The sequence below is a fragment of the Pituophis catenifer genome, unplaced genomic scaffold (assembly GCF_029215685.1).
Source record: "Pituophis catenifer annectens isolate HBS135680 unplaced genomic scaffold, rPitCat1.0.hap2 SCAF_6, whole genome shotgun sequence".
Taxonomy (NCBI): domain Eukaryota; kingdom Metazoa; phylum Chordata; class Lepidosauria; order Squamata; family Colubridae; genus Pituophis; species Pituophis catenifer.
In genome coordinates this window covers 70,581,578-70,608,396 of record NW_027256886.1, presented here as the reverse complement: position 1 = coordinate 70,608,396, position 26,819 = coordinate 70,581,578, and the positions used below count along the sequence as shown (strand labels likewise).

General features: G+C 39.3%; 1 protein-coding gene across 2 annotated transcripts in view; it reads right to left on the bottom strand.

Moving 5' to 3' along the window:
* Positions 1 to 26,819, bottom strand: part of PRKG1 (protein kinase cGMP-dependent 1) — an 884,536-nt gene that overhangs the window by 28,589 nt on the left and 829,128 nt on the right. For both annotated transcript variants that reach the window (XM_070945009.1, XM_070945008.1), the window contains exon 10: positions 25,219 to 25,315. In XM_070945009.1, coding sequence (XP_070801110.1) covers positions 25,219 to 25,315 — 97 coding nt within the window. The remainder of the gene's footprint in view (positions 1 to 25,218; positions 25,316 to 26,819) is intronic.

Sequence of the window (26,819 nt, the reverse complement as noted above, 5' to 3'; positions counted from 1 at the left end):
GGACTGTAGGCACATTGGTGCTCTTATGCACGTCCCTTACAGACCTCTTAGGAATGGGGTGAGGTCAACAGTAGACAGTCTAAGGTTAAAGTTTTGTGGGTTTCGGGAAGAAACCACAGAGTCAGGTAGTGCTTTCCAGGCATTGACCACTCTGTTGCTGAAGTCATATTTTCTGCAATTGAGTTTGGAGTGGTTTACCTTAAGTTTGTATCTATTGTGTGCTTGTGTGTTGTTGTGGTTGAAGCTGAAGTAGTCATTGACAGGTAGGACATTGTAGCAGATAATTTTATGTTCTACACTTAGGTCTTTTTGTTTAAAGTTTTTAAAAAACAAGCAACAGTATCTGAAAAAAATAGTAGCTTGGAGTTAAATCTTCTCATTCTAAGGAAAAACGAATAAACCCCCAAGATTTAGATAAGTAACCTAGTTTATTTTAGGCATTTTAAGCACCTCATTCATTTCTATAACAAAAGGCAAAAAGTATTTTAAAACACTTCCAACTATACCTATCCTTAGCACACAAACAGTAAAATCGTTATGGATCAAACATTTGTGGGATTCTAAGGCACTATGTTTTTGTATCTTAATGCTACATTTGGAAAGGTTGGATTAAAGTAGCAAATTCAGGAGTTGCAATTAAAGTATGTTTTCATGGAATATGAAGGGGGTACTTTCACTTTATAACTCTTTGAATGAGTCTTCTTACTTCATCCTTGACATGATTAAAAAATAATTACAAATTATCCTGAATGTGGCCATGTACACTATAGATATGATCTAACCTGTTGTACACCCATCACAAAAGTTGTGTGAAACTATTGTACTTCTGAGAAACGGGGGTTTGGGACAGTGGTGAAATCCAAATTTTTTTACTACTGGTTCTGTGGGCGTGGCTTGGTGGGCGTGGTGTGGCTTGGTGGGTGTGACTTGGTGGGCGTGACAGGGGAAGGATACTGCAAAATCTCCATTTCCACCCCACTCCAGGGGAAGGATGCTGCAAAATCCTCATTCCCTCCCCACTCCTGGGGGAAGGATATTGCAAAATCTCCATTCCCACCCCACTCTGGGACCAGCCAGAGGTGATATTTGCTGGTTCTCTGAACTACTCAAAATTTCCGCTACTGGTTCTCTGAACTACTCAAAATTTCTGCTACTGATTCTCCAGAACCTGTCAGAACCTGTTGGATTTCACCCCTGGTTTGGGATCTTGCTCTGATCTGTGCCATTCTTTTGCATAAATTAATTTGGTGATCTTTGATCTGAAATCATTTGATGACAATATGAATAAAATTGGCTATAATGATGGAAGCTAACTAACTACATACAAAGTTAATAAATAATATTCCTGAACTAAATTTGGTGGGGCTATTTTATTTTAACAGAATGTATGAGGTCTATCAGGGATTTTATATATGTATATTGCTTTGTTGTACCTCGACTATCCCACCATATTAAAAAAGAAAACTGACAAAGGGAAGGAAACAATTCCTATTTGTAATGCCTGCACTTCTAACGTGGATGGTATGTTGGCTTTTGTCTAAAAATTATTCAAGTTGGCAGCTGTTTTCTTTCTTTTTCTAAATGCATAATTTTGAGAGCAGCCTGTGCCATTTAGTAAAGCTAAATGTATTGGAAAGGAAATATGCAACCATTTTTTGAACAGCAGTACAGCACAGAGAGGATAAATGTGACACTTCAACAGGAAAATATGAAGAAAGCATTTTCCTTCCAGTTCAGCAAGTAAAATCTAAACAAACTGCGAACTTAATTTTCATTTGAAAAATAAGAAATGAATGCACCCCCTCTCTCCTTTATGGAAAACAGGACTGTTCCTCCTTTGAGAAAGGGAACTAAGCATCATGATGGTCTGAAAAAGCTAACAATTCCACTCACACTGAAATAAAATAACAAACACCAGAACTGCTATAATACTGAAACTCAAACCCATTAATCCTGTAGTATGAACCAGTGGTGGGTTCCTCCCGGTTCGGCCCAGTTCCGCCGAGCCGGTAGCGGTGACGATATGACGTCACCGAACTGGTTCTGCCCCCTCTCCCCCGCCGCCCCCACCCCCCTCATTATTCTTACCTTTTATTTGGCCCCACCCCCAATCTATTGCTGCCCCCTGAGTCCCAGCTGATGGGCTGTAAGGAAAAACTGTTTAAACTCTTGCTGCGGGGCTTCAAAGGGCCGCCCTACAGCTGATCAGTGGTAAAAGGCCATTTGGTGGTAGACTGGTGCCTCCAAAAACAAATGAGTAGATCGGTGCCTGCAAAAATAAATGGGTAGACCAGTGCCTGCAAAAATGCATGAGTAGACCAGTGCTGCAAAAATAAATGGGTAGACCAATGCCTGCAAAAATACATGAGTAGACCAGTGCCTGCAAAAATAAATGGGTAGACCAGTGCCTGCAAAAATACATGAGTAGACCAGTGCTGCAAAAATAAATGGGTAGATCAGCGCCTGCAAAAATACATGAGTAGACCAGTGCCTGCAAAAATAAATGGGTAGACCAGTACAGCTCTGCAAACAGTTAAAAGCTTGGTAGACCAGTACCTCTGCTAAATCCTAAAGAATTGTCACATGACCATCAAGCCACGCCCACAAAATAAGCCACGCCCACAGGACCAGTAGTAAAAAATTTTAGAACCCACCTCTGGTATGAACAGATATATAGTCATAAGAAGACCCCCTGGAACATCACTCAAATTTGTTAGAATCTCATCGAATGCTTTTCTCCCCCAGCTTTGCTCTCAGTGGGGTCTGTAGAGTTAAGTTTAGCTGTTAGATCACCACACAGTGTGTCTATATAGCAATTCTTGTCATTTGATTCCTCACCAGGTAGTGGGGAAGCTGACATTCTCAAGAGTACTGCCTGGAGTCCTAATTCAAGCACCAGCATTTCCACATGTAAGTAAATGGTCTTTTCCTCAAATCATCATCTCCTCTTTTAAGCACCCCATATTCCCTTATTGGGTGGAGGCTGGGCAACTGAATGGAGCTGTGTGTTTACTGGCCAGATGCCCTTCCTGTCTCCAATGTGGAGGTTTTTTTGAAGCAGATATATTCTCAGTGTGCCCAGAGAAAGAAATCTCTACCTAGGATAGAACACACAGCCTCCTGATTGTGAGGCAAGAGCTCTACCTCTAGGCCACGGCACCACTCAGTTTTTTTCAAATGTCTCACTTAAAATAAATCAGAGGTCGGGGCAGGATTATTCTGAAAGCAGTGGCAGTAGTTCAAGTCTCCAAGACTTTCTCCTGAATGAAGAAATGCTGCCATGTTTATTAGAAGTGAGCAAAAGATACAAAATTTAAGGATTCAGAATACCACAAATATCCTACAATTAAGAAATGCTCCATGAAATATTCCCGATCTGATTTTTTTTCAAACCCCCCCCCACAAAACTCTATACTTTATAAAGTAAGTCTTTACTGTTGCAATGATCCTTGAGTAAAAGGTAGATGGTTATCCTGATTTGTGTTTCTTTCATGCTATACTGTATATCTGTTTCTTTCCTGCAGCATTACATCCACTTAACACCACCTACAATGAAACCCCGATTTTATGGACCATTCAAGAGAGAGGTTGCCTATTATACCTCACCTTTGATTAAACCTGTACTGGTATCATGTGTGTACCAATTTTATTAAGACCCAATGAACTAAACAGATACAACAACCACATTACATCGCTTTCATACCTACACAAATGATGTAAGTTGACATTAATTTATAAGAAAAATCCAAATTGTACTTGCAACAGACTTGGCTATTATTTGAATGGGAAATCCGGACGCATCTTATCCAAAGTTCACTAAAGAGAGGGGGTCAATTAAACCAAAGATTGCCTATAGTACAGTGGTGGGTCACAAGAACCGGTAGTAAAACCAGCAGGAGGCCCCACCCACTGCACCAGATGTCATCATCAGTGATTTGCAAATGTGCAGAAGCTTCTGCGCATTCACAGAAACAAGGCGCCTACGCAAGCAAAGCAAGCAAGCATGCACAATCCCGTTGCGAACTGGTGGTAAAGGTAAATAGAACCCACCCCTGCTATAGTAGTTTTTTTTTCATATGCCTTCAGTGTACAGATTGCATTTACAAGTACATATGACTAGATTGTAAATGGCTAGAAAGGAAATTGTTGTGACCTCAGCTTCCTGAGTCATTAAAATACATGAGTAGTCCCAAAAACCTCTATTATTGCAACAGCTGTGAATTATGTTCATTCACAGCTGAGTCCCAATTAGTTGCAAAAAGTCCTTTGGGAGAAGTCCTTCGGGATAATCACCAACCTTTATCTCCCTTGACACGTTGCCAAAGACCTATTTGGCAAAGCCACACGGATTCCAGAATCAAACAGAGATGCCGACTGGGAACAGAATTAACAACGTTGCTTTCCTGCAAAGGGCCCACATGCCTTTGCTCCTCTTTTAAGCTTTATGGGAGGGGCCAATCATCTCCAGGCCTTAATCCCGAGTCATCCCTTTTGTTATAACTGTTCTTGCCTTCTGGCAGCTCTGTCCATGTGTGCACTAGGAACAAGCTCCTCCTGTTCCTCTGCCTCTCTGATGTCTGACTCTGGAGGCTCCGGAGTCCACGCATCACTCCCAGATGGCCCTGGCCCCATCTCTGCCTCCGACGCAGACCCCTCATCCGGGCCTTCCCCAGAGTCCAGGACTGGCCCATGTTCCTTCCCACCCTCCTCACTGTCTGACTCCACTGCCAGCTCTGCAGGCTGTTGGCAGACCACAACAGAAATGCTCAATTTATCTCTGATCATGTTCTTCTAATTCAGGGGTGTCAAACCCACTCGCATTGCGGGCCATATCATGACATATGGGAATTTTTTTGCCTTTTCGGAGCCAGGGTTGGTGTGGCCTGTATGGGCCGTATGCGGCCTGCGGGCTATCAGTTTGATGGGTTCTAGTTCCTTCCATATAAAACTCAAACCATGGAGTTGTGGATTTGTACTCTTTGAAGAACATGTGGGCATAAGTGGTCCTGATATGTTCAAAAATCTGCCTTGTCCTTATTCTATTGCAATTACTTATCAACAGAATAAACAAAGTTTGGAGATCTTCTAGTCCAACTCCCTTGCCTTAACAGGAGACCCTATACCATTGCAAAGAGATGGTTGTCCAATCTCTTCTTAAAAACCTCCGATGTTGGAGCATTCCAACTTGTGCTATTTTACATGAGCAACTATAATCTGGTGGACATGCTTTGGGTTACAATGGCTAAGGAATGTCATTTGATGCGGATTGTCAAAGTCATGCCTTACCTACTATAGTGCCCACTTTATGGAACATTGTCCCACTTTAGATAAGGATGAAACTCAACCCTGCTTGTTTTCCATTCATTTGGGCCCGGGCCTGGGTCTGGTGCCCTAAGTATGTGCATGGACCTAATTTTGGGTTATATTAGTGATACAGTTGTATGATTTATTCTCAGCTGCTATGTAATCCAAGTTTTGCCTCATTGTAATTCTTTGTATTTTCAGTTTAATTTTGTTCCCTGCCGAGAGTCATTTGTTGAGATGGGCAGCCATACATAAACGAAATACATAAATAAGCTAAATCTTGCAAATTTTTCAGAAACAACCTTACATCTTGCTTTGAATAACTCCTTGTGATTTCTGCTAAATGTGGACAGAATAACAAAGAGCCACAAGACAACAGAATTAAATATAACCTTGATTCTCTGTCTCCCTTTGCTGATATCTGGAGCACCAGGGTGAAATATATAATAAAGTTAACATCTCACTTTTTTTTTTTTTTGGTAGATGATCTTGGTTAAAAATAAATTAGCCAACACATACAGAAACATGAGAAAAGCTGTGTCCATTTATTTTCAGAACTGCTTTACTTCCTCTTATATCATTTCCAAAATTCTGCATAGGTGTTTAATTAAAGCAAAACCATAGATGGCTTTTTTTTACACAGCCTTCAGCATGCATTCCTACTCTGCTACCTTGTCCTCAAGGTGACCAAGTGAGATTAATCTCATTAAATCTGGTATTTAGGAAATATAAGTCATGACCACATCCACGGTGTACATTGTATAAACTGACATTGCAACTGATCTTGACAGGCCAGATTTACTGGGAAAGATCAGAAGCAACGCGCCTGCTAAACAAACAAAGAACAAAATAGCAGCATCATATCTGTATTCCCCAGAAAATGGTACTGGAAGAAATGCTACCTTTGCTACAGGAAATGATATGCCATTATTGTGAACAGCAACCTATTTCCATCATTGTTTCATCATTTACAGGGAGAAGGATAATGAGGTATCAAGGAAGGCAATAGAGAGCAGCTATTGAGGTTTTTTTGCACTTAATCTTGTATTGGAGAATTAGGAAGGTGTCTATGGAAATTCTCAGTAATCCAGGTCATGGTTGTCCCAAAGGTGCTTTTTCAAGAGGCAACTGGATTTTCTAGTTTTTCTTTGAAGACATTTCATTTCTTAGCCAAGAAGCATCTTCAGCTCTGACTGGATGGTGGAGAATGAAAGGATTTATACTCCTTGCAGACAGCTGGTCATTTGCATTTTTTAGAGAGTCATTGAGGCCACTTGAAGGTTTGTCTGTGTCCTCAAGGTCACCTGAGTAGTGTCCATGGGTGTGGAACCTGGAAAGGACTGTGTCCTTTCAGGAGTTCCAAGAAGGCTGCATAACTATTTGCATTACTCAAGTAACCGTGAGGACACAGACAAACCTCCAAGTGGTCTCAACAACTCTCTAAAAGAATGCAAATGACCAGCTGTCTGCAAGGAGTATAAATCCTTCCATTCCCCACCATCCAGTCAGAGCTGGAGAAGGTTCTTGGGTGAGAAGTGAAACATCTTCAAAGAAAAACCAGAAAGTCCAATTGCCTCTTGGGCTTTGGGACAATTAGAAAGGTAGTATGGTATATTGTACATTATCACCTTCATCAACAATAATTTGTATATACAGAGGCAGTTGAAAGAAATAGGGCATCTATAGTAGGATTATAAATTTAAATTATTCAGTAGACAGTTAACCCAACAAAAACAATAATCCAACATCATATTTAACCTAGATGGCCTATCAGGACTGTCTTTCTGCACCACACCCATGCTTTGTCTGATACTAGTCTGCCATAGGACCTGGGAGGGAGGGAGCTATCGGGAGGAGGGAATAAGGAGGAAAAGGGATAACTGAAACTGTGTGTGCCCTACTGTCCCATTAGAGAATCTGGCTGCTTCAAGGTCAACGGATGGAATGCACTGGCCAGCCTGCAAAAACAGCCCGCAAAGCAGGGGTGAAATCCAGCAGGTTCTGACAGGTTCTGGAGAACCGGTAGCAGAAATTTTGGCAAATACCACCTCTGGCTGGCCCCAGAGTGTGGAGGGAATGGAGATTTTGCAATATTCTTCCCCTGGAGTGGGGTGGGAAGGGGGATTTTGCAGTATCCTTCCCCTGCCACGCCCACAAGCCATGCCCATCAAGCCACACCACGCCCACCAAGCCACGCCCACAGAACCAGTAGTGAAAAAAATTGGATTTCACCACTGCCGCAAAGAAAGGAACAGTTACCAAAACAATTTGTTTGAGCCTAATTGGACATTAAGGGATAATCAGGGGGTACATGGGGAAAAGGCAAGAATCAGCTTCAATGTGTGAAAATCCCAGTTCCGGCTTTGCTACACTATAGCCACTTGGTTGCAGTAAAGTGTACTTTTGCTAACAGTGGAGTCGAGAGTCTTTCTTTTCTAACTGGCCAAGTTGGGACAACTGACATGGCCCTAGCCAGCCCTTTAAATATTTTGCAGGTGAAGTAGAGGCAAATCTGATTTTACCAGAAGACTATTCCAAAATAAAAATGCCGATACCAAGGATCTGCACTTTTCTATTCTATATCTCAACGCTTCTCAATTCATAGATGTGGAAAACAGCCAGAAGCATTTCAAGTCAACCATGTTGGTTGGTCAGGGCAACTGTGACTGGAGAATGTGGTTCTGCAAAGTATCCAAATGCTAGGTATGCATTTTTTACTTTTACTAGTATATGAGACATGGTTTAATTTGAGCTGTACCTGGAAGTTTACTGAAAGTCAACATGGAGCTTGAAGTAACTCAGGCCAATTAGTAAACATGCCACTGTATTTTATACCAACTTCAGCATCCAAGTGGTCTTCAAAGATAGTCCCATGTCAAGCACATTGCAGAAATCTAGAAGAGTTGTAACAAGATCAACTGCCTACTGTCACAAAACCTTCATCCTTTATTATCAGTTTTCCTTTCAATGATGTATGGGAGCAGAATCTAACTCTCCCATAATTCCATCAAAATTACCACCACTATCTTTTCTTTATACATTTTCATCATGCATCATAGGAATAATTCTTTTTTTTTTTTTTCATTTTCACCACTTTTTTTAAAAAGGTCAACTAATTTATTTAGGAGCATTATTATCTGTGCATTTGAGGCACTCTTGATTTTTGGCATTTGCAGTTTTCTTGGCAAGATTTTCTAAACTGGCTTGTCACTGCCCTCTTCCTAAGGCTGGGAGAGCATGACCTAATCCAAGATCTGGCTTTATACCTAAGGTAGGACTAGAACTCACAATCTCCATTTTCTAGCCCAGTGCTTTAACCACTATACAAAATTGGCTCACAATTTTACTGTAAATTTTATTGATGGGTTCCAATCTTTATCTAGCATTTTGCATGTTAATTTTATGTAAAAGTCTAGCTTTACAGAAACTGAAGGAGAAATCATGTTCTCCTTAAATGGTCCAAGTTTAGACTGTTGCTTGATATTGGTCTTCTGGGGCTTTGTTTTAAGGTGCCATTTTTATAGAAAAATAAGATATTAAGAAGATTCTAATCAAAAGGGGGATTTAATTTGTTAGCAACATTTGTTCAGGTGCTTTCCCACATGTAGCAGAGTTGAAGAATAAATTTACTGTAGTTTTGTCATGTAAAGTACCATTTATTTAGCTTAAGCCTAAATTTATCTTCTTTGATAAACAGCCAAATCTGTTAATGATGCAATTTTCCCTTATCATTTCTCCTGAAATATGTAAAACTGCAGGTAAAACTTCCATGGATAGGACATTGCACAAATAAAGCCCTATACTTTTTAAATTTGTGGGTCAATTGCAATTCTTGCAAAAAAAGGCAGCGGTTTTTCAGATTGGTTGAGACCGTCAACATGACGTTTTGTCAACATCACAAACACATCTGCAAGGATGCTTCTGTTTAGGAATATTTTATTAGGAGGAATTATGATCTGAGATTTGTAATAATCTGAAAGATTTAACAAGTGTTTTACTGTATATATCCCATAAGAGACCATAAGAGCTTGTCAGGCAGAATTGCCTACCAGCTATGAAAGCAAAGAAAATTTTGAATCTGTCAAATGTAAGAAAAATGCGTTGACTACATACTTGCTTTCACAAAAGCAGGGAAATGTTTTTTGTTGGTTTCTACAATATCTAAATCAATACGACAGGGCGTAGTGTAATTTTGTTCTAAAGTCAATTTTACACAGGGTTTAAGTAGTTTTTATGTACATTATACATAAAATCAATATTGCTACTAAAATTAGAGAGAACATTCTCTCACATCTGTCTTGGAATTTCTGTTTTATTTACTTAATATATGCATGATTCATTCAGCTTCACAGAAAATGCTTCTTTGCTGGAATCTCTCCATGAAGTTACTCATTTACGAACACTCATTCTGTCCAAGACATGATATTTTTCTTGTAAAACAAGTGTAACTGAAATGTTGATAACAACGTATTTTAAGCTAATAATACAGATTTTCATTTTCCTGGATAGTTCAGTAGTTATTTAAAAAAACAGGAATGATTATCTTTACAATGTTCTGTAGATCCTGGAGCAAGAAATTCTTCAACGTCTCTGAATGATTAATCAAAAGAGATCTATATTTTGCCTTTAATCAAGATAATGAAAGGTAATCTGATAATACCAAGAGAGATGTTATCTGAGGCAATCTTACATCACTTGGAAGATCAGAAGGAGGAGTCAGAGGTGGTTGGTCTATAACAGATGAAGCAACCTAATTTATCAAGCATAACTGCCATCTTACTCCAATTTAAAATCTGCTTGAGTTATTTTTGCCTTTTCCTGCTTTTACAAGAAAAATTTACACCACTGATTTAGTTTTATCCATCACATTGTATGGAATAAAAGGGTGCTTAAAACTGATTAGTTTCTCCAAATAAAGTAAAATAAAGAAAGAAGTGGCTAAGTATTTTACAAAGCTTTATTTAGAGAGAAGATTGTGGCCCTTAAGTCAAATAATGCAGTGATTACTCAAGATCTTTTAGAACTCTGTCACTCATCAATCTTGCCCTTGAATGTTAAATGAGGTATAGAAATGGCGCTGACATAATTAGCAATTATTTATCTCCTTCCTGAAGGGTATGAAAATAAATGACCCACGCAAATGAACTCTATACTTTGGCACAGCTCATGAGCTTTTAGCCCCATGGTAAGGGTTAACTCATTTTTAAAATAAATTATTCACTCTGAAAGGATACAGAGCATTGAAGAGTGATCTGAAGTCTACATTAAAATAAAGACGAAATATGGGCTAGCGTGGATTTACCAGTCCCCAGCATTTAGCAACAATAAATTTGATATTGTTATTATTTTCTCTGATTATACTGCTCAGTAAAGCTCCCTAAAACATTAATGCAACAGTAAATAATTATCTTTACTTCTGTCTTTAAATATTTAAATGTTTTATTAAAAGAAAATGTTGGATTGCAATTAATAGGCAACAGTTTTAAACAAATATCATGTTTTCCCATTGACACACACTGTACAAGATGGAATAAATTATCACTGGAGTTGCAAACATTTTGGAGTGCAATGGATACCCATTCAGCTAATGTGCTCCAGTGCCAATAAATCAATATGGAATATTGCAATGATTCGATATAGCAGGTCTGGGCACTTCGGCTGTTCCTGTCCAGCCTGCATGAGGTTAACCGGACATTAGAAATCAAATGTAAATAAATGCCTATCAAACATGCAATACAATTGCATTGCTTTTATTTTGAAGGCTTTTGTTTTTTTTGTGGAGCAAACGTATTGTAAATGTGGCTGGGTCAAAAAGATCCACATTGGGCAAGGTTTGGCTCTACTAATGATTAATTCTAGATCTGCTTCTCTTCCGGAGCCAAAATGATTTCTGTAAATTTGAGCTCAACTCAAAACTTCTACAGTACAACTTTTTGTCAGTAATTGTAATCTCCAGTTAGTATCATCAGTGTCATTTCCTTTTTTATTATTATTATTATTTAGAATGCATCCCTGGACTTCAACAATGCAGACATAGCACACGGACAGCCAAAATTAGCAACAGCTGTTACTTATAGCAGGATTTAAGCAACACCAGACACGTACAGAGTTATATTAATACTAGTAGAGATGAACTGCTGGATTAGCAGAGGCAATAATTTTTTTTTTCCCCGGCACAAGAACATCACGTAGTCTCAGCAGTAAATAAATGTATCTGGTCGGGACGTATTGTATCTGCAATCAATGATTTTTAATATAGACTTGGAAAGTGCATAACTCTCCGCTCGGGAAATCACGAGTTTGTAGTGATGTCCAGATTGATCCAGTTGGGAAAAAAATTGTGTTATCGTTCATCAAGTTATCAGAGTTGCAATAACAGTGTTTTCTTGTGGCCATTCCAACTATCTCCATGTGGGAAGGCAGAACGAGCCATTCTTGGGTATGTTAGTGGAATATGAAATCAATGTATTCTTGCAATAATCATCACACAACTCCTATAAATTGTCTCACAGAGTTAGAATACCAAGGTGTCTCTTATAAGAGTGACAAAAAGATGACAAACATGACAATTGGACACACCTATAGTACAGGTGGTCCTCAACTTACAACAGTTCATTTAGTGACTGTTCAAAGTTATAATGGCACTGAAAAAAGTAACATATGACCGTTTTTTCACACTTACAGCCATTGCAGCATCCCCATGGTCAAGTGATCAAAATTCAGGCTTGGCAACTGGTGTTGTGGCCCGCCAGTGGCCTGCGCGGATCGTGGCTGATCCCGACGACGAGGAGGCTGGTGTGGGGTCGCGCCAGCAGCCTGCGCAGCCAGTGCTCACATTGGACAGCGAGGAGGCTGAAGAGGATGTGGTGCCAGAGGCAGAGACTCAGCCAGGGCCTTCAGAACCTCCAGAGGCTCCTTCAAGTGGAGAGAGCGAAGTGGAGGAGCCTCTCCTCAATGCTCGAGCATGCAGGGCTGCCAAAAGGCAGGAGTGGCTACTCAGGAGGAGGAGGTCTCCTTGAGAGTAAGGTTTGAGGATAATTGGCCACTCCCTTAGCCTATTTAAGTCGCATGCAATTAGTAATTTCTTTCTGGAAACAACGTGTAATTATTACAGTGCATTTTGGAAACATATCTTGTTTTCTGGGCTGGTTGCCAACCTTTGCTGGACTTTGTTTATTCTTGGTACGTTATAACTTTGATAAGGACCGTTGGTGTGTATCACAATCCTTGGGAATCCGGAGCTGGGGCAGAACAACTGGTTCATATTTATGACGGTTGCAGTGTCCCAGAATCATGTTGATCCCCTTTTGAGACCTTCTGACAAGCAAAGTCAATGGGGAAGCCACATTCTCTTAACAACCGTGTTACTAACTTAACAACTGCCATGATACTTTTAACCACTGTGGCAAGAAAGCTCGTGAAATAAGGCAAATTCAGTTCAACAAATCTGTCATTTAGTGACATAAATTTTAGGTTTAATTGTGGTCGTAAGTCAAGGACCACCTGTAAATACACACGCAATGACAAAAAAGACATCTCTCTCTCTTCCAGAGAGAGAGAACGAGAAAAGGTGGAAAGGGAGGATACAGTACATTATAACTGTATAAAGCTTGTTATTTGAACTTGAAGCACTAATGGAATGATAAAGAAGATACCCCATTGATCTTGGAGGCTTATGACAGGTGGTATGTGAAGCCATCAAAATGAATTGTATCTGAGACTATGTCCAAATTCCTGAATCCAAGGCAACAACTTGGGAAACACAAACATGAAAAAGCGGATGTCTAAAGTATATCTTTGGAAACATCTGCTAAATAACACCTGATGTGTGAATGCATATTGGGGGATATGAATGAAAAAAGCTCTATTAAGCTGAAGCTTGTGCTTTGCATCTAGATATTGAGAAAAATCTATACAGAGTAAAGTAATGGCACAACCTCTCGAGCAGCGTGTTATGCTGTAGTAAGTACCATGTTTCCCTGAAAATAAGATCCTGTCTTATATTTTTTTGAACCCTGAAATAAGCGCTTGGCCTTATTTCTAGGCGCTCAAAAACCCGATTGGCCTTATTATGAGGGGATGTCTTATTTTGGGGGAAACAGGGTATCATGCCAGACGGCTACCAACTAATGAGCCTGTGAGCCCAAAAATAAATGGAAAGCTTTTCAGAATCAATTGCTTTGACTGAATGGTGGCCTAGGACAGTGATGATTAACTTTTAGCACCGAGTGCCGAAAATGGGCATGCATGCGCGCAGTGGCCAGCTGCTCTCCCGGGTTCCGTCACATGCATGTGGATGCTGGAACCCGGAAGAGAGCAGCTGTCCAGTTGTCTGGTGCGCATGCATGTGACGGAACCCAGAAGAGGAGCTGGTGATGGCACATGTGCCCACCTCTGTCACGTATGCCATAGGTTTGCCATTAAAGGCCAAGGAAAACAGCCTACAATTTGAACCAAAAGTTTTAGGTATTTCTTCTATTCCAATTCTCTGCATTTCTTATAGAAACGTCAGCAAATTGTAAGCTTTTCTCCATTACAGGTAGTCCTTGACTTACGAGCACAGTTGAGCCCAAAAATATCTGTTGCTACCGTGTTTCCCCGAAAATAAGACCCTGTCTTATATTTTTTTGAACCCTGAAATAAGCGCTTGTCCTTATTGCAATGTGCTCAAAAGCCCAATTGGCCTTATTATCAGGGGATGTCTTATTTTGGGGGAAACAGGGTAACTGAGACATTTGTTAAGTGAATTGCCACAGTTGTTAAGTGAATCACTGCAGTTGTTAAATTAGTTACATGGTTGTTAAGTGAACCTGGCTTCTCCCATTAACTTTACTTGCCAGAATGTCACAAAAGGGGATCACCTGACCCCAGGACACTGACCATGGAGATGCTGCTGTAATGGTTGTGAGTCTGAAAATAGCAATAGCAATAGCAATAGCACTTAGATTTATATACCGCTTCATAGTGTTTTTTACATCCCTCTCTAAGCGGTTTTACAGAGTCAGCATATTACTGGTTTATTTAGTAAACTAAGGCTTGAACGGACTTTGTGTGTGCTGCATTCTTTGGGGTCCGTAGCTGGGGCAGAACAGATGTTGAATTTCAGAATAAGCCTAGAGACTGCTACAGCGAAGATTTTTTTTCCATCCATGGAATGCCAACCAATTTCCAAGATCAATAATATAAGGCAAACTTCCCAAAGCCAGCTTGCTCATCTTTTTGAATCTCTCATGAAATATATTGCCCAGGACATTTACTGATTGGTCAAAGCAGGCAGGACAATGATTTTCATTCCTTGTTCTCAGCCAGGGGTGAAATACTACTGGTTCGCTCCAGTTTAGGCAAACCAGTAGTGATTAAAAACTACTGGTTCGGTCAAACCAGTAGTTTAAAAAGGCTACTGGTTTGGGCAAACCAGTATTTATGACAATCAGCTGTGCCGCACGGTTTAGCTTTGCTAGAAAGCAGGAAATCCTGCTTTCTAGCAAAGCTAAATCGCGCGGCACAGCTGATCCCCCCTCGCTGTTCTACTTACCTTCCCAAGCCTCCTTTTGGTATGTGGTGGATATGTGCGTGCAGTGCACATTTGGTGCGCACTGCGCATACATGCGTGTTTGGTGCACATGTGTGTGTGCAGTGTGTGCTTGGCATGCGGCGCACATGCGTGGCCAGCAGACCGGTAGCAAACCGGTTCAGATTTCACCACTGTTCTCAGCATTTCACATGGGCAGAGGTGAAACCAGTCTGAGGAATAAAATCAACAATGAGGTGGATGCGTTTTTGATTCAACAACAATCATGGGTTCCTCATCTCTGTACTTCCAGACAAATTAGGATTTAGTGAAATGAATCTAAAGCTATTCTACAAATACAAAATGTTCAAATAAATGGTGGGAAAAAGAATGTATAGAGGGAAGGGAAAATAACATCATTTGGAACCCATATAAAATACCACACTTGTGTCAGAATAATTGCACTTTGTCTGGAAGCTTCAAAGTCTTCCAGTAAGTTCTTACAACAAAATGTTCCTTCAACTCTTCCAATAATAGTTTTTTGGCATGTTTTGACACATTAATAGGCTCTACCTCATCAGTTTGTCCCTTGGCTTCAATGCCCTGACAGGATTATGGTTCACTTGGTAGCTTTCTAGATCTTGGCTCTGATAATACAGACTTCTCCTACGTGAAGATTTATTCAGCTTCATTTCCAATGGGCATTTACACAGAGGCCATTGGGATTTATATTAGCTTGCCTCAGTCTGGTGCTGTCCATAGTTCTGCAGACAACAGCTCGAAAAATTTGAAGTAGCACAGATTCTTTGGAGGGTTTTGATCTGAGGTAGCTGGTGTAGTTAATTTTAGTCCCAAGTCAGGAACTATATATTTATTTCTGGGAGGCTGTTAAAATAGGATGTCTGATGGTCTTATATTACTACCTTTTATTTCAGCTGGGACCGAAGCATGAGGCATATATTTCTTGAAATAGACCCTACTTATTTGGAAGCTGAGTCGAGATTTGTGATGGGAATGCTGACCAGTCTGATAGCTGGGTATACTGTGAGAAATCTAAGTTATCCTTTTTATAATGTTGTTCTTAAGATGGACAATACAAGAAACAACAGGTTGTGGTTTGTTTTGTTTGCCTTGTGAAATGAACTGATATCTATTTGATGGTGATATAAGCAATGTTATATGCTTTGATTTTTCCAAATGGTTTGCATTGACGGTGAACTGGCAAAATGGCTATCTATCTACCTCTTGAACTTGAGGCAGTAGATCAGGGGTGTCAAACTTGCGGCCTGCAGGCTGGATGCGTCACACACTGGCCATGCCCACACCCAGTTTAGCGAAGGGGAAAGAAGTCACGATAAGTCACATTACATCACTGTAATGATGATGCGAGTTTGATACCCCTGCAGTAGGTGAACTGCAGAAATTTAAATAAATCACCTCTTGGAACTGTTTTGGAGCACAATGGCATTGAAATACCAGCAACAGACAAATAAAGTATCATTCCCCTCAAATGGATTAGCATATGAAAAGGCCAACTGCACCCACAACAGGGTAAGTCCTCGACTTATGACCACAATTGAGCCCAAAATTTCTGTTGTTAAGCGAGACATTTGTTAAGTGAGTTTTGCCCCATTTTGCAACCTTTCTTGCCACAGTTGTTAAGTAAATCACTGCAGTTGATAAATTACTAACCCGGTTGTTAAGTGAATCTGTCTTCTCTATTGACTTTGCTTGTCAGAAGGTCGCAAAATATGATCATATGACTCTGGGACACTGCAACGGTCATAAATATGAACCAGTTGCCAAGCACCTGAATTTTGATCACATGATTATGGGTATGCTGCAAAGGTGGTTGGTAACTCTGAAAAATGGTCATAAGTCACTTTTTTTAGTGCCTTTGTAACTTTGAATGGTCACTAAATGAACTGTTGTTAATCAAGGATGAACTATAATGCCATGCTTCTTTATTTAGATCAATGTTTCTTCACTGTGGCCAATTTAAGATGGTGGGGGTTCAATTAAATCAGAATGATTTAGATCAGGGGTCTGCAACCTTAAACACTCAAAGAGCCATTTGGACCCGTTTCCCACAGAAAAGAAAACACCGGGAGTCACAAAACCCTTCCCCTGCCTATTTCTTGAGCGGCCACAAAACTAGCATATGTAGTTGAATTAAATGTTCTGTTTTCTTCTGAAACTTTTCTTTTCCTGGATTTATCCATGGTTGGCCTACCAGGGGTTGAAAAGCTCAATAAATTGTGTGCTGGCGGGTGTCGCACATTAGCGGTTGTGACGCATATTTTGAGTGACAAGGAGCTGAAGCAGAGGGGTGAAAGAGCCACATGCTGCTCCAGAGCCACAGGTTGCAGACCCCTGATTTAGATAAATGTAGAGGGCAAAAACGAACAACCACCTTGAAAGCAGGCTTTTGTTCTTTTCCATCGGAGTACATGGCAATTAAGTTGTTTCTTCCAAACATTTCTTCGAAAAAAAATATTGATTCCTGGCTCTCAAACTAGAATATGATTTGAAGATGGGTTGCCAGCATTTCAAGTACATTTCATGGAAGGGGAAAGAGCTTGGCAGAAGAAGTGAGTGTTGAAGTTTTTTTTTGTTACTTCAAAATTAAAGTGTGGTTTGGTTGCTCATTGTTTCAGTGGCAGCAGTATTTGTTTATTACATTTATTTATTAAACGTATATGTGACCCATCTCACCTGGAGGCTACTCTAAGTAGCTTACAATCAATGAAAATGTTAAGAAATATTAACACATTAAAAGAATAAATACTAACACTAAAATTGGTTTAAAATGAACAAAGATGGAAAAGAAGAAAGGAAGATGCACACGGGGAAGAGATGGGGTTTTCTCTTAGTCCATTAAAGGTAAAGGTAAAGGTAAAGGTTGCCCTCGCATATATGTGCTAGTTGTTCCCGACTCTAGGCGGCGGTGCTCATCTCCGTTTCAAAGCCGAAGAGCCAGCACTGTCCAAAGACGTCTCCGTGGTCATGTGGCCAAAGGCGCACAGAACACTGTTACCTCCCATCAAAGGTGGTCCCCTATTTTTCTACTTGCATTTTTACATGCTTTCGGACTGCTAGGTTGGCAGAAGCTGGGATAAGTAATGGAAGCTCACCCTGTTATGTGGCACTAGGGATTCGAACCGCTGAACTGCTAACATTTCAATCGACAAGCTCAGTGTCTTAGCCACTGAGCCACCACGTCCCTTCCTTAGTCCATTAACCACCTCCAAAATGATATGCTCCACTGGAGCCCTATGCCAGTTGGCAGAGCCAGGTCTTCAGGCCCTTGGAGGATCCCACAAGGGTAGATATGGATCTTGCCTTGGGGGACACCAAGTTTAAGAGGGCGGGAACCATGGCAGAAAAGGGATTTGACAGCATCTGACAGAAAAGTATACGCTAATATTAAGTCAAAATGATACTGAGGAAGAATGTCATATGAATCCCACCTTTGATGTCTTCCAGCAGTAAGATCATTGCTATTGAAAGAATATTTAGTTTAGTAAATGACTGGAGATCACATTTGGGCCGAAACTGTAGCTTAGTAGATGATGGGATAGGACCCTGCCTGTTGCCAACAGAATAGAATAATCATGCAATAATGTTACATGCATTAAAATATCTTTTTGTCTTGAATGAGCCCAAAGTATCCACTCTGCATCTGAAGGCACATTTTGAGATTAAGCATCGATCCTGCTGTTATACACACACGATCACATCAAGAGGCATTCATATGACAAAAGATAAGGATGCCATCTAGAATGGGATCTGACCGCCAGATAACCTAGGACAGTATTTCTCAACTTGGACAACTTTAAGATGTGGGGATTTCAGTTCCCAGAATTCCCCCACCAGCATGTTGGATCCACCCATCTTGAAGTTGCCAAAGTTGAGAAACATTGGTCTAGGCATAGAAAGAGCCTGTTTTCCAGGTCAAACAGAACATTTATTAAGCAGAGTGAAGTATTGTATAACTTATTTATTCAGATACAAATATACAGTATCATCTTAATCTTTGTCCTTTGATTAGGTTTATTGTTTCCCTAAAATGTTGAGAAACAATGTAAAAGGGACTTGGCCGAGGGACACTTGTAAGAACCAAGGATGGGAATCCAGCCCTCTCTTTTTATGTATTACTCTCATAGCTCCTAACCTGGGTGTTGGCAACCTGCGGCTCTGGAGCCACTTGTGGCTCTTCGGGCCCTCTGCTGCAGCTCCCTGTCCCATCACTGGCTGGTCTCTCCCCTCCCAGTCACTCCTCGCCTGGCCTGCAAAGGTAAGGGTGATGGCGGGGGATGGAGAAGCAGCCAGGGCTGATTCTCCAGCGCCTCACTCTTGCTGGAGCATCTTCCAGCTCTTGTTGGTGCTGGGCATACCTCGGTCGCTTGGGGAGACCTAACCTAACAGATTCTGCCAACCATTTGAGATGCAGAAAAGGACAAAAATAGTACCCAGATAGTGATAATGCAATACGAAACTAGGGTCAAATTCCTAAAAAAAAAAAAAAAAGGTGGAAAACTCTTATGAATACTAATTCAAGTCTACTGGGAATGTCCATTAACTTATAAAGCCAAGCAAATTACCCAAGAGAGACCCCGTTACTCTGTGTCACAGCTTACACTTTTTACTAAACAGGTTTTAAGATACTGTATGCTTCCTATGGTTTTGCTTCCCTCCCCCCCAAAGAGAATCCTACATGCTCCCCGACTCCACAATTCCATTCTAATTATTTCGAAACTGACAATTATTTAAATGCCTGTCTCATTCAATAGACATGTACCTGTATTCATATTAGTTCAGAGAATGCATTTTAAAAAATGCATGGATACCCACAAATATGTTTAGTGTACTATCCATGTATTTATGCAAGCAAAAACTAAACATTAAACCACAGTTTTTGGATGCTTGATAGGCAGCCCCAAAGCATTAAGTCTGAACTACAGGCACCTCAGTTTCAATGATATTGAAGTTGTACCTCGGGGACGGGAGAATTCCCTCCACAAAATTCAAGATCAGCTATAAACAGTATTTAAATAAAGATTTTTTAAAAAAATATACTTTATTGACTTTTTTAAAGAAAAAAAATTTTTTTTAAAGAAAACGTCCAATCACTGTTAACATCTGAGGTGTCGTATAGTTACATATTTGTGTTATATACATTATATACATATCTATTACATCCGAATCTGCGATTATTGAACATATACATATTCTTACAATCCCATTCTAGTATTCCACCATTTATACCACCTTTCCCATACTGCCTTGAGTTTTGAATTCGTATCATCATTAAGAACACTTGTTAATTTTACCATTTCTGCACATTCTAGAATTTTGTTTATTATTGCCACCTCTGGAGGGGTTTGTTTGTCTTTCCAGTATTTTGCAAAAATTAACCTGGCTGCTGTGATGACATGTATTGTTAGATGTATCTTATCTTTGGGGAGTCCATCTCCAATCATTCCTAATAGAAAAATTTCAGGGGAAAGTTTTATATCTTCTTCCACTATTTCTCGTAGCCAATTTTGTATTTTTACCCAGAACTTTTTTGTCTCAGGGCAGGACCACCACATATGAAAGAAGGTGCCAACCTCCCTTCCACATTTCCAGCATATTGTTGAAGCATTGGGAAATATTTTTGCTAACCTAGCTGGCGCTAGATACCATCTATGGAAAATTTTGTAATGGTTCTCCCTATACGATGCTGATTTAGTCAGATTGTAGTTCCTATTCCAGGCCTCCTCCCAGTCATTGAAATTTAACCTATAGCCAATATTTTTCTCCCAAATATTTAATTGATCTCTCGCTATTCCTTCTGCTCTGTCCTTGCCTAATAAAAGGTTATAAAATTTCGATAGCATTTTCTTTTCCGTCCCCAACATAATTTTGTCCAGATTGTTGCACTTCGCCTCTATACCAAATTGATCCCTATCTTTTTGATATCTTGAGCTTATCTGTAAATAGCTCTACCAGTCTAAATTGAAACCTTGATTTATTAATATTTCCCGTGATTTGAGGGTACCATTATCATCTAATATTTCTCTATACGTGCCGAATTTCAAAATATCTCTTTTGTTTGAAGCAGTCAGGGCCTCCATAATTGAAAGCCAATTCGGTACTTTCACATAATGTCTTTGCCTGGTTTCTTCCCATGTTTGAATAAGGGTTTCCCTTAACTTGTGTTTATGGAAGTATGATTTGTTCTTGTTCTGTAAACCCCATAAATAGGCATGCCAGCCCACCTGTAGATCGTGGCCTTCTAGCGTCAAAATTCTCTTGTTTTGTAATGTAACCCATTCTTTGATCCATACTAATTTAGCCGCCTTCTGATATACCTTCCAATCTGGAACTCCAAAGCCACCCATGTTTTTTTTCCCTTGCAGTGTCTTGTAAGCAGATTTTTTTGTTTTTGTTCCAATTTTCACTATTGTTCTGCTAGAGGCATATTAACTTTTTTGTTATTGTGCTTATGAAAAGGATGTAGGTTGATCTTCTTTAATAAGCTGGTGGTTCTCACAGCTATATTTCCATAGCAAAATAGGAAAATAAAAACGACAAATCTACTTTAGAATATATTCCGTGTTTGTCCTGGTTTCATTTTAATCTACCCTGCCGTTTAGAAAGCTAAAAAAAAAAGTAGCAATTAAAAAGTAAACTTTGACTCTGGTCACTAAATGGAAATTTCAATGCAGTTCACTTATAATTTCCTTCATTTCTTTTCTTTTTTAAAAATATCTCATACCAGTCTACAGCCCTGCAATTTTCTTGTTTCCCATCAAAATACAAGCAAGTTTTGATTCTGTTTAACTTTTTGAGATCAGTCAAGATAGGCTAAGTCCTACCTTCTTGTTAGACAGAAGCAATGTTAAAACAGTAAAAATTCAGATATACTGTGACTATGCCAATATATCATTGGATGTATAGACTGAAGTTTTCACTTTTGCCTATAGCACAGCTTCAAAGCGTATCACCTAACTTGATAAAAAATGTTTGTTTTCACACAGGAATAGAAATAATGCTACTTTTTACATGATAAAGCTATCTGGCTGCATGTATTTGAATAGCTTGTGCCACATAATTATATTTTCTTGCTGGAGGAAAGAATTATTTTCCATTTCTTATACATCATGGTCTCCATATCATCTGTTCACAAACAATAGATAAACAAGTTAAATTGGGCATTTTATATTTCTCTTTTGGCCCACATTTATATTAATAAAACATGGTGTTAAATTAGTTTTTCAACCTCAGCAGTTTAATGGGGGGGGGGTGGATTTCACTCCCAGAATTGTGCAGCCACACATCTTAAAATGTCTGAGGTTGAACAGGACTAACTTAGATGGTTTGGCTATTTCTAGGGAAGGGAAGCAGCCTCCAAATCCTGCCAAGGATTTACATGAGCCAAGAGCCACAAGCCATTTTAAAAATATTGTTCTCCTATCAGGATCTAACAGGAAGGTACAAATGGATCAGAAGAATGTCTTGGTTATTTCTAATCCCATGATTGCGATTCCATCAGTACACAGTGATATATAGACCCCTGACTTTTGTATGACTATTATTGATGATAAAGAGATAACAATGACAATTCCATTTGCTATGCTGCTTCCTAATCTTTTACTATTCAGCTCTTATTACTACTGCCTCCTGTCAACCTTTTACCCACATCTGACAATCCTATGCAGCTATGTGCTGTGGCTGTGAACTCATCTAATAGGTTTAGTTTTTGTTTTCACTCAGTAATAGAAATAATGCTATTTGTTACGTGATAAAGCTATATGGCTGCCTATTTTTGAATACCGTAGTTATGCTGCATTGTATTAGAGTGATGTAGTGGCCTACTGACGAAAACGCTCACCTCCCATTCAATCCTAGATAGTCTCTCTCTCCCTTTCTCTCCCCCCCTCTCTCCCTCCCTCCCTCTCTCTCTCTCTCACATACATACATACACACACACACACACACTTTCTCTCTTTGTCTATCATCCGTCTGTCTGTCTGTCTGTCTGTCTGTCTGTCTGTCTGTCTGTCTATCTATCTATCTATCTATCTATCTATCTATCTATCTATCTATCTATCTATGTCTGCTGTGTGGATGCTTGGGTCGTTTAGGGGTGGGGAATTTTTGGTGGGTGGGGGTCTGGAGATTGTCATGTGTGTTGGGCTTGCTCTCTGGGTGTTATGTGAATTTTGTTGTATGGGTATACTGTGTATATACGTACAATGACAATAAACTTTATATCTATCTATCTATCTATCTATCTATCTATCTATCTATCTAACTATCTATCTATCTAACTATCTATCTAATTAAAAATTGATGAGTAGGTGAAATTTTGGGTTAAATATGGCTTGGATGGACAGTGGTCTAGAATGCAGTGGTTATACAATTATGGCTACACTTTAGGGCAGTCATGTAACTCCTCTGCTACATGAGTCGTACTGCTTACTATTGAACTTCTGGGTACAATTCAAAGTGCTGGTTCTTACCTTCAAAGCCCCCAATGGCATAGGCTGTCCAAGGGACTAGCATCTTTCCACTGTTTCTGCCCATCCCATAAGATCAGCTACAGTGGGCATCCTTCCTCTCCCAACTTTCAAGAATACTATCTAATGGGACTTAGGAAGCGTGCCTCCTTTGTTGATGTTTGCTCTTCAGAGCAGTATCTCCCCAGACATTTGAACTGCCCAAACCCATGATCCTTGATATCCTTGAGGATCCTATATATCAACCTTGAAAACTTGGCATTTCCCAAACCCATGATCCTTGATATCCTTGAGGATCCTATATATCAACCTTGAAAACTTGGCATTTCCCATAGCTCTATGATAGGTTAGGACATGTCCATCCAGAAATTATTAGAGTATATCAGTTAGCTGTGATGTATAGCACTTAGCAGTAGCACTTAGACTTATATACCGCTTTCCAGTGCTTTCCAGCCCTCTCTAAGCAGTTTACAGAGTCAGCATATTGGCCCCAACAATTTGAGTCCTCATTTTACCGACCTCAGAAGGATGGAGGGCTGAGTCAACCTTGAGCCTGGTGAGATCTGAACTGCCAAATTGCAGGTAGTTGGCACTCAGCAGAAGTAGCCTGCAGTACTGCATTCTAACCACTGTGCCGCCTCGGCTCCCCCCTCCCTATTATGTTTATGGTCTTTCTGTTTTGCTTTAGGTACTATGGTTGATTTCAACTTGTACTTTGACCAGAATCATTGCCGAGTTAATTTCATAAAACGCAGCTAAACTTAAATTATAACAATGGGGTTGCACTGCATGTTTATAAATTATATGTTTACAATGATCTCACATTACATGTTTATAAATTATATGTTTACAATTATCTCACTTGTTGAATTGGTTAATGTTAGGCATGCTTACTTGTGCTACTTTTATGGAAAGGATATCCCTTTACTTAATAGGGTTTCCTTAAGTCTGGCTGGTGTCATATTCTGGGAGTCCTCTTAACTGATGTCAGTCAGTGGGTTTACATAATTGCACAAACAGTTACTCAGCTACATTTCACATTCTCTTAACATATATTTATATTGCCAAAGGATTTGGTTTAGCAAGAAAACTACATTTTGATTGTTGATATTTTCCTTCTCTGCTTTTGGCTACATATAGCTCAACATAATTGTATTTACATTACGTCTATAGATCGTATTCAGTATATTTAACAAAATGTATATCTTTATATCCGCCAGGTAAACAGATGAAATAAATAGTTTAAAAACAGAATATGCAAAACTGAAACCGTAAGTTAAAAGTTCACTAAAATATTGTCATTTATTTCATAATTCCTTTGCAAATTGTAAATGCATTTTGAATTTAGTTGTAAAGATCAAGAACAAAGCAAACAGTGTTAAGAAAAAAATTGTCTGTCTGTCTGTCTGTCTGCCTCTCTATCTATCTATCTATCTATCTATCTATCTATCTATCTATCTTCCACCTATCATCTGTCTATCTAATCAGACATCCTCTTAAATTCTATCAGAACCCATAGGAATCCTTATTTTAATATATTGCTTGAGCCATGTCTCTTCTAGTTTTAGTATGAATAATAATAATAATAATAATAATAATAATAATAATATAATAATAATAATAATATAAAAGCATACTAGAAATTGCATACCAGTTACAGGCTTTTTTTCCAGTTTTGTTTTTGTGTACTATTGTTTAAAGTTAAATAGAAAGTTCTGCAGTGGCTGATAGTTTTATTAACCTCTCTTTATAATATTTATCTTTTGTTCTGTAATGGGAAGCAGTATTTACCTCAAGTGAGCAAAACCAAAAAAATAAATAAAAAGAAAAGTAAAATAAAAATCCTACACAGATTTTGCATGCTTAGAAATAATAATAATAAAAAATGCTACTTACCAGTTCAACTCTGCCAAAACCTCCAACTCCAAGAGTGTCAATAATATTGAAGTCAGACAGCTTCAGGTTGGCGAAGAAGGCAGCTTCGGCTTCGTATCTGGATTTTTTTATGTGAAAAAATGGAAATTTCTTAGAGGTGTAGACATGAGCGCTATGCAATTCTGTTCCAAAATGAAGTACGCGTTGACTGGAAGATATCACCTTAATTTCCATCTTCGTTTTTAAAAAGTCTTTGTTTTCTCACCCATTGGTCCCAAATTCACATTCTAAATCTAATGATTTCTCTCTTTGTTTTTTTCAGAACGAAAGAACCAAATGCCTGGACAGCATATCTGTAACGTGATCATTTTGTGTTATAATTCAATTGCACGTATTGATTGAATTTCACATCTTGACAGTTTCTTTTAGTCTTCTGGCGAAGATTTTTTCATTTTTTTTTTAGTATTTTGTGAAGGTAAAAGTCTTTTATACGAGTTCCCCTTCTGCACGAGCTGCCAGAATTTCTATGAATGTTTATTGAAAGTGGCAAGATCATTAAGGTCCCTGGAGAAAAAATCTCAGCCAGGTCTTATCAAATCAGATCCAATAAGCTGAGAAAATGGTATACGGCCCTCTGAATGAAATTATTTCAGGCACACACTACTGTTCCTAAAAGAACGTTTTCCTATACCCTACATCTTTAAACTTGTGGTCCTTAAATCCTGAAGCGTTCCCTTTAGACTGTGTGAAGTAGCTCTGAATAAAAATGTACACAGTGCTAACTATGCAAGCCATCTGTAAATGACACATGCAGACATGCCAAAAATAAGCCTCCCATGGATATACCCCTCAAATATGAATCTCTTAAAATAGTGTCTTGCTAGGGATTATTATATTTTTAGAAAGGCGATGAGGGTAAACTGAGGAGGACGTTCCATCTACTCACTGAACTTCGATATGGGAAATATCTTGGGTGAGGAAGGGGGAAAGCATAACACAGGAACAATTTTTCTAACGATACCTGAACTGAGTGTTCCGAAATGCACGTAGAAAGAGAATGCTTTTTCATTATTTTGAAACCGGCTATTCATAAGATTAGCAGGTTTAACCAAGGGGCGGCAATGAAGTGAAAAATCAATGACGAGTTCTTGGTCTACAGACTCTTAGCTCCATTATTCCAAAGTAATGTAGATATGTTTTTCTATCATGCTCACTGGTAGGATTTTTAACAAGTGCTTTGCTTTAAAAAATAAAAGTGTTTGTGTTTTATCTAAAAAAAAACAGTTTATAAACACAAATCTCCTGAGTCTCTAAAGAAGGTTGGGTTGAATATAGTTTATGAATACGGAAGACTTGAGTCCTTCTGTATTCAGCTTGAAATCTCAATGCTCTTATTGTGAAGATTAATTTTCTACTATGGAAATATGACACCCCGAACAGGGGTGCATCATGTTGTCATCACGTAATGTATCACAACTTTCCCCCCTTCGCTAAAATGGGAGTGGGCGTGGCCAGCGTGTGAAGCATCTGGCCTGTGGGCTGCGAGTTTGACACCCCTGTCATAGAAGGTATCTCCTAGCAAGAAGCTCTGGTGATAGGGCTAGAACTTTTTGAGGTAGTTT